The sequence below is a fragment of the Mirounga angustirostris genome, unplaced genomic scaffold (genome assembly GCF_029215605.1).
Source record: "Mirounga angustirostris isolate CCGP_5_RB_7025 unplaced genomic scaffold, mMirAng1.0.hap1 SCAF_9, whole genome shotgun sequence".
In the NCBI taxonomy this organism is placed as follows: domain Eukaryota; kingdom Metazoa; phylum Chordata; class Mammalia; order Carnivora; family Phocidae; genus Mirounga; species Mirounga angustirostris.
In genome coordinates this window covers 55918315-55931719 of record NW_026991717.1, presented here as the reverse complement: position 1 = coordinate 55931719, position 13405 = coordinate 55918315, and the positions used below count along the sequence as shown (strand labels likewise).

Below are 13405 nucleotides of genomic sequence, written 5' to 3'. Positions count from 1 at the left end.
GACATGTGGAATGGGGTATGCAAGTAAAATTGTTTCAGCAACATTTTCATAAGCATGTTTATAAAGGACCTTCTGTGTCCTGACATGCTGGGAGTAAGCAAAGAACCAGAAGATATCCCTATCTAAAATGGCAAGACTTAAAGTTCCTTTCTCCCAAGATGAATGCTAACTTGATTAGGGATGCTATACTAGTAAGGAGCTTTATTTCTCTATCAATCGGTACTGAGAAATCTCTGAGTTTGAGTTTCTATATAAAGAAAATGTAGAGAATGTTCTGTCATGATTTTCAGGGCACATGCAGTCATAGTATTGTAAGAATTTGCATTATTTCTACTTAAAAATATTTAAGTGATTTTGCAAGTAATCTTAACTTTCAGTGTATACACTAATATATGCTATTAAGTAGAATGCAAAGATACTTTAAACTACAGAAAAGGGAGTTTGGATATTATCCCAAAACTAGCCAGAGACACTACGGAAGTTAGATCAGGGAGTGATATGTGTACATTTGTTTTAGAAAAAGCCTATTAGCAGCTTGAAACGATGGGTTAGAGGGTGGGGGGGTGATAGGTAGGGAGACCGAAGGCAGAAAGACCAATTAGAAGATATCACAGCAGTCTGGATCAAAGGGATAGCTTTTTGTTAGGGTTAGGAGAGGAAACGGAAAGAGTGTTTTCTACTATGATCTGCAGTCAGAAAACACTATACATCACAATCCAGTGCACACATACAAAATTTTCCCCGAGCAGTTCTTAACTTTATTACAAATGATGTCTGCTGATGTTGCCCCATCAGTTCTATTCTATTGTATTCTTTTAATGCTGGATGCAACCAACCTACTGAATTGATTCCATGCTGTAATTGATGAGGTTAATAAAGAAGCTCAGATTTGGCCATTTAGGTTGCAGTGGCAAAAGGACATCAGAGTGGAGATGTCTAGTGGGTCACTAGATTTATGAGTCTGGAGCTCTGGGAAGGATCTAGGGCAGGACTGGGGCCATGGCATGAATGAGTTCACCCAGGTCTGTGTAAGAGGGAGCAGAGCAAAGGACCAAGAAAGTGCCCAGGTGACATTCAAAATGTTAGTGGTAGAAAAGGAGTCCATGAAGAAGAAAGACAGCCATCTAGAAGGTAAGGAACTCAACAGAGAGTGGGATCATGAAGGTCAAGAGAGGAGAATGTCTGAGAAGTAATAATTAACATGATCAAAGCCAGAGTGGTCAAACACGTTAGGAACTGAGAGGTGACCACATGTTGGAAAGTGACAAGGAAATTTCAGTACTTAAAGATAGGATTTCTCTGAGAGTGAAACTAGAAATAATCACATTATAGATTCATTTCAACTTAGTAAACATGTATTATTTATACACTGTAGGGATATGCAAGACGTTACCTCTGTTCACAGCCTCAGAATCCTTCTCCAGATGGCACTTCAGGCTGCCAGTGACAACAAGAGTTGGCACAAGGGGATGCTACTAAGTTCCCACCCTGAGCCTTCCATTGGTTAATGCTAATTGATAATCTGTAAATATGTGCCTAGGAGAAGATGTGGGAGGTACCCAAATCTAATCAAGATAGTTAAGATGTGGCTTCAGAGATGCAAGATTAGATGTGCTTGACACTCAAAAAGCAGCAATCTAATAGATTGCTTGTGTATTCTGTCTTAAGAAAAAAAATAATATCCAATAAAGAAAGGTGAAGGAAGTTAGATTTTTAGGTTACAGCTGGGGAGATGGAAACTAACATTTAGAATAAAAAATAAGAATTTGTCAAAGTCCTGGTCCCTGTGTAGGAGAAAAGGAGCCAGAGCAGACAGAGTAAATATATGATCACACATTAAGATACTGACATCCTGATGTATATTGGGTCAAGTCTGACCCTCATGTAAATTCTAAGTAAGTAATTTCAGAGTTTGTAGGAGATGGTTCTACATAAAAGCTAAGCTTTCATGTTTGAGGTACATGACTGCCCTCCACCTTCACACCTCTTATCTTTATATATATATTTCCTTTCTTCCCACTTAAATTAATCTTCCCATTTCACTCAGATCACAAGAAATAGTTTATAAAATAAAACTTGAAACATACCATGAATTGGAAGATTGAGTGGGGCCTATTTCAGCCACAATTACTTTCTTCTTCTTTGACGTGCTGTTCAACTGCACTCATTAGCCAAAATCACTTTTGCAGACAATAGTTTGGAAGGAGGAGACTAGGTATATATGCAGCAAAACTAGGCCTATGTACAAATATTCCTAAAGGAGTGAGAATCAATGACCACAGAGTGGCTCCATGGAGCTGACTTACTCCCATTAAGGGCAAATTCTCTTGTATAGTTATTTCCAGCTGTCAGGTTGGAAATTTACCATGAGTTGGCCTCTCTGATGGATTTGATCAGCAGATTTGAGTTAAAAACAAAAACAAAAAAGCTTAAACTTTAACTACATTTATTGCTTATTTGTATTGATACATCTCAGGTCCTCTGGTGGGGGGACTAATATCTACTGAGATTGCGCTTCCCTCAATTCAATATTTATTGACTCCTTCTATATGCCAGGCACTGCCTTGTATAAGCAAGAGTACACTGAAATCTCTATTTAATAATCCCTGTTAAGTTTAATTCAATAATTTAAAAGTTATAGTGCTTGGAAATTGATTATGCTATGATTTAGCCCCCAAAACAGGATATAAAATGGTATGTTATATATGATGTGAGCTCAGCCCAGTGAATTTATATACATGCATAAGCAAAAAAGAAAAGCCCATTTTCTGGTATAAGCTTAAATTTGCCTCTTTCTTTATGCCTGCTTATGGAAATTAAATATCTCCCATAGCAGTCATTCCTGAACTAGATTCCAAATGGGAAATTTGAGGGATTGGAGAACTTAGCAGATCATCTTTTTTGCTTCAAAGTTATTTATTTTTAAAGCAAGCCTAAGCTTAGTACAAAACTAATACCCACACACAGATATCGTCAAGGTACATCAATGCGCTGGGGCGCCTGAGTGGCTCAGTCGTTAAGCGTCTGCCTTCAGCTCAGGTCATGATCCCAGGGTCCTGGGATCGAGCCCTGCATCGGGCTCCCTGCCCCGCGGGAAGCCTGCTTCTCCCTCTCCCACTCCCCCTGCTTGTGTTCCCTCTCTCGCTGTGTCTCTCTCTCTCTGTCAAATAAATAAATAAAATCTTAAAAAAAAAAAAAAAGGTACATCAATGTGCAGGGTGTGTTTGCATCTTTCCCCTAATACTTTAAGGTTTGATATATCTGCATGAAATTCACAGGAGATAAAGGGGAGGGAGACGCTTAGTGAGTGAGCTAACTGGTCTACTTTTCTATAAAAACTCTGTCCTGGACAGTTAGACATCTCTTCTATTCGGCGCAAAGTTCTAGAGATTTCTTTATTCACCTTGAACACCTTATATTCGTCCAAAAAGAACTCAGGCTCACCACTTTGCCATTTGCTTGATCTTTTCTTTCAAACCTGTCTCAGGAAGGGTAGCCGAAACATTTGAAATACAGTAATAACTCCAAGTCATTTCTATTTCTTATTGCACCCTGTCTCTTCATCCCGCCACATTGTTTCTTCAAAGGATCCCCAAGATGCCATCCCCAGAGGAACCATGCTGGCCATTTTCATCACCACTGTCGCCTACATAGGAGTTGCTATTTGTGTAGGTGAGTTGTATGTCTCTGGTGTCAGAATGCCAGAATTACAAGGAGTCTGGTTGTTCTTATGTCCAGTGGGCTTTCAGTGGGTCGAAAGGCTTTTTTAAAGACAACATTTTTAATTCCCTTCCTGGGTGCTTTAGGGCTAGGGTAGAGTTAATCAGATTGTTATTCTGACTGAACACAAAGAGAATCCCATTAGTTACTCTAGGTGATAACCCCACTGCCAAAGGAGCCACCATTCCCAGCATCCACCTCCCTTGCCCTGGGAGGCAGGTGAGAAACAGAGCAAGAGAAAATAAGCCAGAAACAAAACAAGACAAAAACAAAAACAAAAGCCTTAGGAATGCATGAAAGATATAGAATTGCTGGCTGTATCTCCTCCTTGCACTACTGTCCCTGATATGGAAAAGTCCCTATCACCAGTTGGCAGGAAATCAGAACAAGACCCAACTGCCAGCAGTATGGGTGGTCAGCCCCCACATTGCTCAGTAAGCAGAACATATGTAGATGCACCTGCTGTTCCTAAGCTGACTTTCCTTCCACCTGCTGCCTGCAGCCACACCTCCTCCTGGTTGGGGGGTCACCTCATGCTTACGCCACAGTAGGAGAGGAAGAAATGTGGAACATTCAGAGAAGAAAACTCTTGTCTGTGCACACTAGGGAAAATGGGTCCCCACTGCGGAAGCCCGAATGACCATTTTACCGAACGGCACATCCCAATTATACTCTGCTTAAAGGAAATTTGGGAAGTGCATTTCTCTTACGTTGGCTTCTGGAGAAAAAAGCAAAAACAGTTAACTTCTCTCACTGTCTCTTATTTGAGGAAATTGGATAATGTTAGGTGTATTGCTGTGGCATTTCCAAGTTTAGTTACATGTAAAGAGATTTTATTCCAATACTTTAGAAAATTGACACATTTTTGAATGACATTGAAACCACCTTACGTTAAATTTCCCAAATGATTTCCTATCTCACACAATGCAAAAATGAAGGAACGAGTAAAGTTATAGACCTGATTTCAGAGATTCTTCCAGTTTTTGCCTGGAAGAAAATTCCCTTTCCGTACTTTTCCCTGCAGAGGAGGATAGTCCTGGCGTCCTTGGCCTGCCATTAGCGCAAGTTATGGCTCATAGCTTGGCTTCATGGAAATTTAGGGAGTTGTATTGAGCAGAAGCCAAAATATATGATTCCAAAAAGTCAGCTCAACATAAATGAACAATGCAAAAAGGTAAAATCGGGAACAGATGGTTTTGCTTGGTAACCAACATTCATAATTTCAACTGTTTAAGCAGAGGCTAGGAGGCCACCCCTCAGGGCTATGTAAACAGGATTCCGGTACTGATTATTTTACTCTTTCAACACGAAGATCCTATTGTTTTTAAATCTTTTGCAGATTCACAGGATATGAATTCTATGGGTAAAATAAAGGGTTCCCATTAGTACCTGTCACTGGGTACTAGCAAGAATATTGCTAGGTATTAGCAAGAATGAAAATTCATACCAGCTGGAGTTTGAAAAGCAAAATGAACAGTTTTATTGGTTGGGATTTAGTTTGTAAAATATTTATCCTTCAGGTAGTTCAGAAAAGTTTCTACATATTTTCCACATATATTCATATATTTCAATAATCCTATCAAATACATAGCGGCAGAGATTATAGTTATAAAATTCATAAGGAAAGTCTGTTAAAAAAATATACATCAAGAATCTTTAAAAAGTTCATAACTCCATTTCTAGACATCTATCCTAGAGAAATATTTTGAAATAGAGAAGAAAAAATTTGTCCACAAAGATATTCATCATAGAATGTTTATAATGGAAAATAACAGAAATATCAAAATAGATAAAAGCAATGGAATAAACTGATATTTGGTCAAATATTATTTGACCATTAATATTACCAAGGAAATCTCAATATTTTAACCCCAAACATTTTCTTTATTATTTAAACCTTTAAAATTCTGTATAAAGTTGAATTATAACTCTTTAAAAAACTATGCAAGGACTATCATCAGTTGAAAACAAGGGCTCAGGTCTCTTAATTACTAGAATTCAATAATGCCATCCCTTAGTTCTCTCGCAGATGAGGAAATAAATCCTTCTACCTGAAAAACACTTGGTCAGTGGCACCACGCCAGAAATATGAATTGAATATTATGTGCAAAGCACTGCCATGTGCATTTCAGAAAGTAAGGGTTGGAGAGTTCCAACCCCCAGGTGTCTTACAAAGGTAGGTGAGAGCTTGGACCTAAACCCCCCAAGGCAGTAGAAGTGGCAGACTGTCAGAGACAGGGGGCGTTCTGGGGCCTCTGAGGATGGGAACCTTCAGGGACCATGTCCCTAGGATGACAAGAGAGGATGGCAGTGGACCTGCTCAGACTCAAAGTAAACTATGTTTTCGGAAGAAAATCCCATGGGAGAAGAACCCTTATAAAGAAATGATGAGCCACGGTTGTTTCCTCAGGGGCCTGTGTGGTCCGAGACGCCACCGGAAGCATGAATGATACCATCATTTCTGGGATGAACTGCAATGGTTCAGCAGCCTGTGGGTTGGGCTATGACTTCTCAAGATGTCGACATGAACCATGTCAATATGGGCTGATGAACAATTTCCAGGTTTGAACAGAAAAAAAAAGTTTATTTCTTTTTGCTATTTGTGTAGGTAAGTTGTATGTCTCTGGTGTCAGAATGCCAGGTTTAAAGGTTTCATTTGTAGAAAGTCATGTGTAGAATAATGCAACTTCTGACCTTGCAACTGATTAATTATTGGTCTGTTTGAATTCAGCAAGGAACAATTCGTGCGTGAGGGGAGGGAGCTCCTTAGACATTATGTGGTGGCAAATCCTGTGGTTACATTTACTGTGGTGGGGAGAGAACAGGCAGTTGTATGAATTGCATCATCAGGGAAAGATTACCACCCGACATATTGCATCTTCCAATCAATGGTTCCAGATTTCATGGTGGGGAGAAAGAGAGACTTAGATAGTTGGTATTTGGAATGCACTTCATGCATGGATCTCAGTTTTGGGAAAGCCCCTAACATGATCCTGGAGTGCCTGGAAAACAAGGCCAAGAGGGAAATTGTGAGTGGCAGAAGGGGAGGTAAATGAGGGGAATGGAACAAGAGAAGTTGGGAAAACTGTGGAACTTGAAACATCAATTTGTCTGAATGATTGGTGAGTGGAGGGAGAGGCAAATTTGTCATGAAGGCTTCATTCATCTATTTTAACAACCAACAAAGAGAAATGAACTCAGCCGAAGTCATTATTCCAAAATGTGACTTAAATTGATAGAATCTCATCATGTCTCAGATCTAAAATTATATTTAATGAGCACAGAGAAAGCAAAGGTTTGAAAAGCCTCTACATGCAGAAAGAACAAGAAAGGCAAAAGCTTTTCAAAAGACCGGGAAACAGCTGAGCCCTCCCCAAACCTTATTAAAATACCACTTTCTGCTCCATAGAATTTCCCATTGTCAAAGAAACATATGCCCCCAAAGAAGGGGGGAAATGTTGTCAAAATCCTTGAAACCATTTCCTTCTTTATTTTTTTCCAGTATCTTCTGGATGTATTGTGGTGAGCATTTCCTATTTTCATAAACAATGACAACAAAATGGCCATTTCCATTTTGAAAAAACAAATATGAAGAACTGGAGAATGAAGCAGGGCAAGGGGGTTGGAATCTGGTTAGAAGCAATTAGCTTATAAAGGAGATTCCAAATCACGGAAAGTAAAAGGGGAAGCATTTGCATAAGATTTTGGCTTTGTTTGTTTTTTAATTGTCTGTTGGATGAGTCTCCTTACTTGAACATCTTTTCCCAAGGTTATGAGCATGGTGTCAGGGTTCGGCCCCCTCATCACTGCCGGCATCTTTTCTGCAACGCTCTCCTCAGCCCTGGCCTCCCTCGTCAGCGCACCCAAAGTGTTCCAGGTGACATAAGCCAAGAGCACGTGCTTCTCCCTACGTCCGTTTCCACTGAACGTGGATCAAGCTGAAATACTCGTTCTCACCAGCCATCATTTTCCATCATTTTCTGAAACAGTTTAACGTTTGCATCTGGCTCAAATGCTGTCTGCCACATAGTCAAGATCGATTCAAATAATATAGAGAATGATAAACTGCTGTGTTAACCTGTGCCTATATTGTGTATCACTTCATCTTTCTCCAAATCTTCTTGTTTGAATCACCTAGGGAAAATGACTGTGCATAGATATAAATGACGAATTTCTCCTCTTCTTTTCCACTAGGCTCTGTGCAAGGACAACATCTACAAAGCCCTGCAGTTCTTTGCAAAGGGATATGGGAAAAACAATGAACCCCTGAGAGGATACTTTCTCACTTTCCTTATAGCCATGGCATTCATTCTTATTGGTTCGTGATTTTCTTGTGCGTACTGAAAGCTAAAGAATTCTTCTGATTACTGGTAGGGTTTTCCTTTTAGCTTGAGGAATTACCTGTTTTCTGTTTAATATCCCAATTGGGAATATTGGAGTCTGTCTAAGAAGGAAATGAGGAATCCTTGTGTGCAGACAGGCTTTGAGGACTTGAGGTAGACTTTGGACTTTAATCTCTTCTTTGAATCCGAATGTTGGAAATCCATCCAACCAAATGCAACCCAAATCCTTCCTCCAAGCTGCCTGATACCATCTAATTCCAGAGCCTTCCCCAGGTGCCACCTATCTCTACATCTCCTGGCCTGGCAGCTACCAGGAGAATTAAAGTGTCGTTTACAAAATGTTGGTCCATTGACTGCCTATATCAGAATCAGAATCACTTGGGGTTTGTTAATGTGTCGATTTTTCAGACCCAACCCCGGAGAGGATAAGGGGATAAGGAATCTGCATGTATAGAAGCTCCTCAAGAGATCTGTAGACCACTGAGGTTTGAGAACCCCTTGCCCAGACTATCATCTCGGCTCCCTCTCCCTAAGCAATATAGAAATAGTTGCGTAATCTTGGAGAGGCACATTCATCAACTTCAGCCTGCACACTCCTCATTCCTCCCTAAGGTGCCACCTTTGCTGGTGAACATATCAGATGAAAATAAGTAAAACGCAAGGCCATGGTAACTCTGTCTAGAAGGGCAGAGCCTTCCTCAGCGCAGTGGCACCAAACAATAAAGGCTCCTCCTCATCACATAAACTCAGGAAGTGACTGTAATTCCTGAATCCTCATTAAGATTTCTACAAGGTTGAAGAGGGGGAAGATATGACTATGTTTGTTAGATTTTTAAAAAATTAAACAAAAAGTGATTATGTACAGAAATGTTTCCATTACATAACTTAAGACCTCAAATCATTCCCCTATAATGCCTTTATGTGATCAAATAGCCAAAGTGTTAAAAAAAATTGTATAAATTAAATATCATCCTTAAAAATACTCACAACAACGTACATGAGCTTCATGGCAGCTATTTTTGCCTACTTCCCTGCTAGCATCTATGATCTAGAATCACACCCAGCTGCCAGTTGCATTTGCATCACTGAGGTTGATAAATGAGAATGTTACTAAATTATTTCTTATACAGCAAACCATTCAGCTAGGATTAAATTATACCAGATATTTAGCTACTGGGGTAAATATTTTTTTTGGCAAACCTTGACAGGTAGAACTCTCTAGAAATGTTAAGAAAAGAAAGGACTAGCAAGAGTTCTGTGAGTCAGGGAGAGCAAGTTAGGTATAGAAATTTCCAATTAAGCATTTCGGGTGCCCTGGTATTTAACTGATCTGTTGCCCTGTAGAGCTTTTTGCTTATATCCACAGCAGAGAAAGATTGCAGGATTTGGTACCTCTGCAAGAGCGACAGGGGAGTTTTTCATCTGCCCAGTCGCCAAACCCTCCACCCACACCCATTCGAATGTTTGCTGGGTAGAGGTCTTGTCTATCGTCTATTTTCTCTCATTGGGAGGTTTTCTTGCTCCTTGCTTTATGGAAACCCTGGCTGAGAATATATTTTTAAATGAATGCAATCCCAAAGAAAAATCACTAACTTCTTAAACTTTGACAGATGCTAGCTATGTTTTCAATTTCCAAATAAAGTCAAGCTTCCAGGCTCTGACAGCTGTTCAGCCCCTGGTCTCATCATTCACACGGACATGCTCACTTGTGCTTCTTTCACAGCGGAACTGAACACCATCGCCCCCATCATCTCCAACTTCTTCCTGGCCTCATACGCACTTATTAATTTCTCCTGCTTCCATGCCTCGTATGCCAAATCTCCGGGTAAGCTGACTCTTCAAAACTAAAAGAAGCCTAAGCAGACAGTTAGTTTGTCTCAATAAGATGAAATAAGTCAGTGAAAAGTGCTCAATCTGTGTTTATATGTTTCCTTATATCCTAGTGGGCAGCATAATACACTTTATTTTGGTGAGTTGGGGGCGGGGTGACTTCTGAAATAGAAAAAGAATCATTTGAGCAATGGCCTTTTTGACCAACCGTAAAGTCAATTTTCTCCTGCGGCAATAAATTATTCATTGCAAGAGAAACCACATTTATTTCAGCAGTAGAAAAACCCCACTATTTATTTCCAGGGTGAAAGTGACCACAGAAGTGGAATAAATGTATATTTTTGAAACTTCCTTACTATCAATTTGTTTCCTGCCCATGGTGCAAAAGAGAAGGATGAGTAGTTCCCATAATTACCTGCTGAGTGCAGTCAATGCAGATTCGTGCTGAAGCCGGTGGCATCCCTGCCCTCCGCAGACTGTGGGTGAAAGAGGTGCAAAATTTCACACCAAAGAACCTTCCCTCTCTCGCCACCTCTCACCTCTGCCTCGCTTTCATCGGCTATTAGAATTCCTTCTGCCTTTCCACCAGAATAGATACTCGTCACTATTGACCTTCAGAAAGTTCTTCACCATGAGGGCCTTTATCAGGGATATGAACACATTTCTGTGTGGTCTGTGTGGTCTTGAGCCTCCTTCGGGAAACCTGCTGCCTGTAAGACAAAATATGGATGGAAGGGAAGCTTTCGTCCACCCAAGGCCACGAGGCTCCAGAAGATAACTGAGGAATTTTTATTTCTGTTGTGTTGTCTTCTTTTAAGCAGAGAACAGAAAGTTCTAGTCAGTGAACACAAGTCATAGAAATGTGTACCTCCGTGCCGTGTTATGTTCATCTTCGAAAAACAAGGTGAAGGGCGCCTGGGTGGCTCAGTCGGTTGAGCATCTGCCTTCAGCTCAGGTCATGATCTCAGGGTCCTGGGATGGAGCCTGACGTTGGGCTCCCTGCTCAGTGGGGAGTCGGCTTCTCCCTCTCCCTCTGCCTGCCGCTCTGCTTACTTGTGCTCTCTATCTCTCAATCAAATAAATAAATAAAATCTTAAAAAAAAAAAAAAAAAAAAAACAAGAGGGGCGCCTGGGTGGCTCAGTCGTTAAGTGTCTGCCTTCGGCTCAGGTCATGATCCCGGGATCCTGGGGTCGAGCCCCGCATCAGGCTCCCTGCTCTGCAGAAAGTCTGCTTCTTCTCCACTCTCCCTGCTTGTGTTCCCTCTCTCTCTGTCTCTCTCTCTGTCAAATAAATAAATAAAATCTTAAAAAAAAAAAAACCAAGGTGAAATAATAGAGTAGGTAAGGGAAAGAGTGGGAAGGAAGAAGAGAAACGGGAAGAGAGAAAAAGAGAGAGGGGGAAAAATAGCAGACCGCATAGAGACAGGTGGATACACAAAGCCACGAAATGACACACACACAGCCAGACTCAGAAAAATAAGGGCATTTCCAGGGATGTCCTCAAAGTGCTATTTCCATCTTGTAGCCATTTCAGAAATTCCTCCCGAAGACTTGGAAAGCTCTGTTGTATTTTGGCAACTCCACATTTAAAATGTACTTCACCCATCATCCAAATGCCCTTCAAATCAGAGCTTCCCCAGCCGGCGCTGCTGTCTCCCAGCTTCTGCATGGCAGGAAACTAATAGAACAGGGGACACTCCCATGCATATATGAACTGTGAGAAATATTTTCACTGTAAAATGCAAAATCTTATTAATGCATTGGGTTTAAGAAGCCATTGGCGAAAACGTCTCCCTCTTTTTCCATAGATTATTATTTCTGAGAGGGCAAGTACTATCCTCTTAAGGTAAAGACAGAGCTAGCAGGAAGTTAGTGGCTAGACTTTTGATGATGCTCTGCCTTCTCCATGGGAACAATAAGTCCATTGTCTTAACTGCCTCTTTTCTTGGGCCACCAAGGAGCTTCTCCCCCTCCTTCCCACTAGACCCCACTCTTTTCATCTCTCCTGCCTCCTTTCAGCTCCTGATGGTATCGCTAGCAGAAGCTTAAGGTGTCATAGTCGGGGAAGACAACTGGGGCATGCAGGACATACGAAGAGGCCATAAGTGACACGTTTTCTGTATTTTACAGCATTCTTATTTGATGTACCTTCGTAAGCCAGGGACCTGAGATCACAGAAAACTAACAGAATTGGGAGCTTGACCCAAAAGTTCTGATTTTTATTCTAGGAAAAACTGTTGCCTGCATGCGAATCATATGCGGTGGTATAAAGTGATAGTGTGAAAGTTTTTCATATGCACCGAGATATTTTTTTCTTTCAGGATGGAGACCTGCATATGGAATTTACAACATGTGGGTATCTCTTTTTGGAGCTATTTTGTGCTGTGCAGTTATGTTTGTCATCAACTGGTGGGCAGCTGTCATCACCTATGTCATTGAGTTCTTCCTCTACCTCTACGTGACTTATAAGAAGCCAGGTAAGATGAGAGGAGGGGTTTTTGAAAGCACTCCCTAACTAACCATTCATTCAACAAACGTTTACTGAGCAGCCCCTATGTACTTAGGTGTGCCGTGTGAACAGTGGATATTAATAATATAATACAGCATAATGATAGCTAACCATGTTGAGCACCTATTATTTACCATGCCCTCATTGAATCCTCACAATAATGCTATACATTAGGTATTATTAGACCCATTTTACAGATGAAGAAACTGGAGTTCAAAGAGTTGACCACTTGCTGGGGCGCCTGGGTGGCTCAGTTGGTTAAGCAACTGCCTTCAGCTCGGGTCATGATCCTGGAGTCCTGGGATCGAGTCCCGCATTGGGCTTCCTGCTCAGCAGGGGGTCTGCTTCTCCCTCTGCCCTCTGCCCTCTCATGTTCTCTGTCTCTCATTCTCTCCCTCGCAAATAAATAAAATCTTAAAAAAAAAAAAAAAAAAAGAGTTGACCACTTGCCGAGGTAACAGGATGTGATGGAGTTGACATTTTAAGTAAAGTGTATGATACCAAACCCCACACTCTTTCCATTATATCGCCTTCTAAAAATCCTGATAAATAAGATATAGTCCCTGTCCTCAAGGAGTTCACTGACCCCCACACAAGCAACGAACCATAATGCAATATAGTAAGTACCATGCATGGCATGAGAAAATTACTGAGAAGAGCAGACAGAGTGATTAGCTCTGACTAGAGTTGTCCAGGAAGACTCCTCTGGCTCATGGCTTGTATTCCCAGAGCCAACACTCAGTAGGTACTTAAATACTTGTTGAATGAACAAATAAGCTACTTAAAAAAAAGACAAGAGACTAGGGGTTGTTTAATCAGATAGAGCCTGGGAAGGTTATTCTGGGCTGAAGGAGAAGCATGAGTGGAGTTAGAAGGCATGCAAAGACATGGCATATGTAGGAAGCTTCAAGGCCTGTAACATGGATGGAGTTTTTGTGTGCTAAGGAGAAAGGGCATGAGGTAAGCCTGGAAGAGTAGGTTGGGGCCAGGTAAGTAAGAAACA

The 13405-nt window shown here is 41.0% G+C and overlaps 1 protein-coding gene across 3 annotated transcripts in view; it reads left to right on the top strand.

The window, feature by feature from the left end:
- SLC12A1 (solute carrier family 12 member 1) overlaps positions 1 to 13405 on the top strand; it is an 86211-nt gene that overhangs the window by 26595 nt on the left and 46211 nt on the right. For all 3 annotated transcript variants that reach the window (XM_045901898.1, XM_045901896.1, XM_045901899.1), the window contains exons 9-14: positions 3588 to 3672; positions 6131 to 6282; positions 7490 to 7597; positions 7915 to 8038; positions 9787 to 9888; positions 12215 to 12370. In XM_045901898.1, coding sequence (XP_045757854.1) covers positions 3588 to 3672; positions 6131 to 6282; positions 7490 to 7597; positions 7915 to 8038; positions 9787 to 9888; positions 12215 to 12370 — 727 coding nt within the window. The remainder of the gene's footprint in view (positions 1 to 3587; positions 3673 to 6130; positions 6283 to 7489; positions 7598 to 7914; positions 8039 to 9786; positions 9889 to 12214; positions 12371 to 13405) is intronic.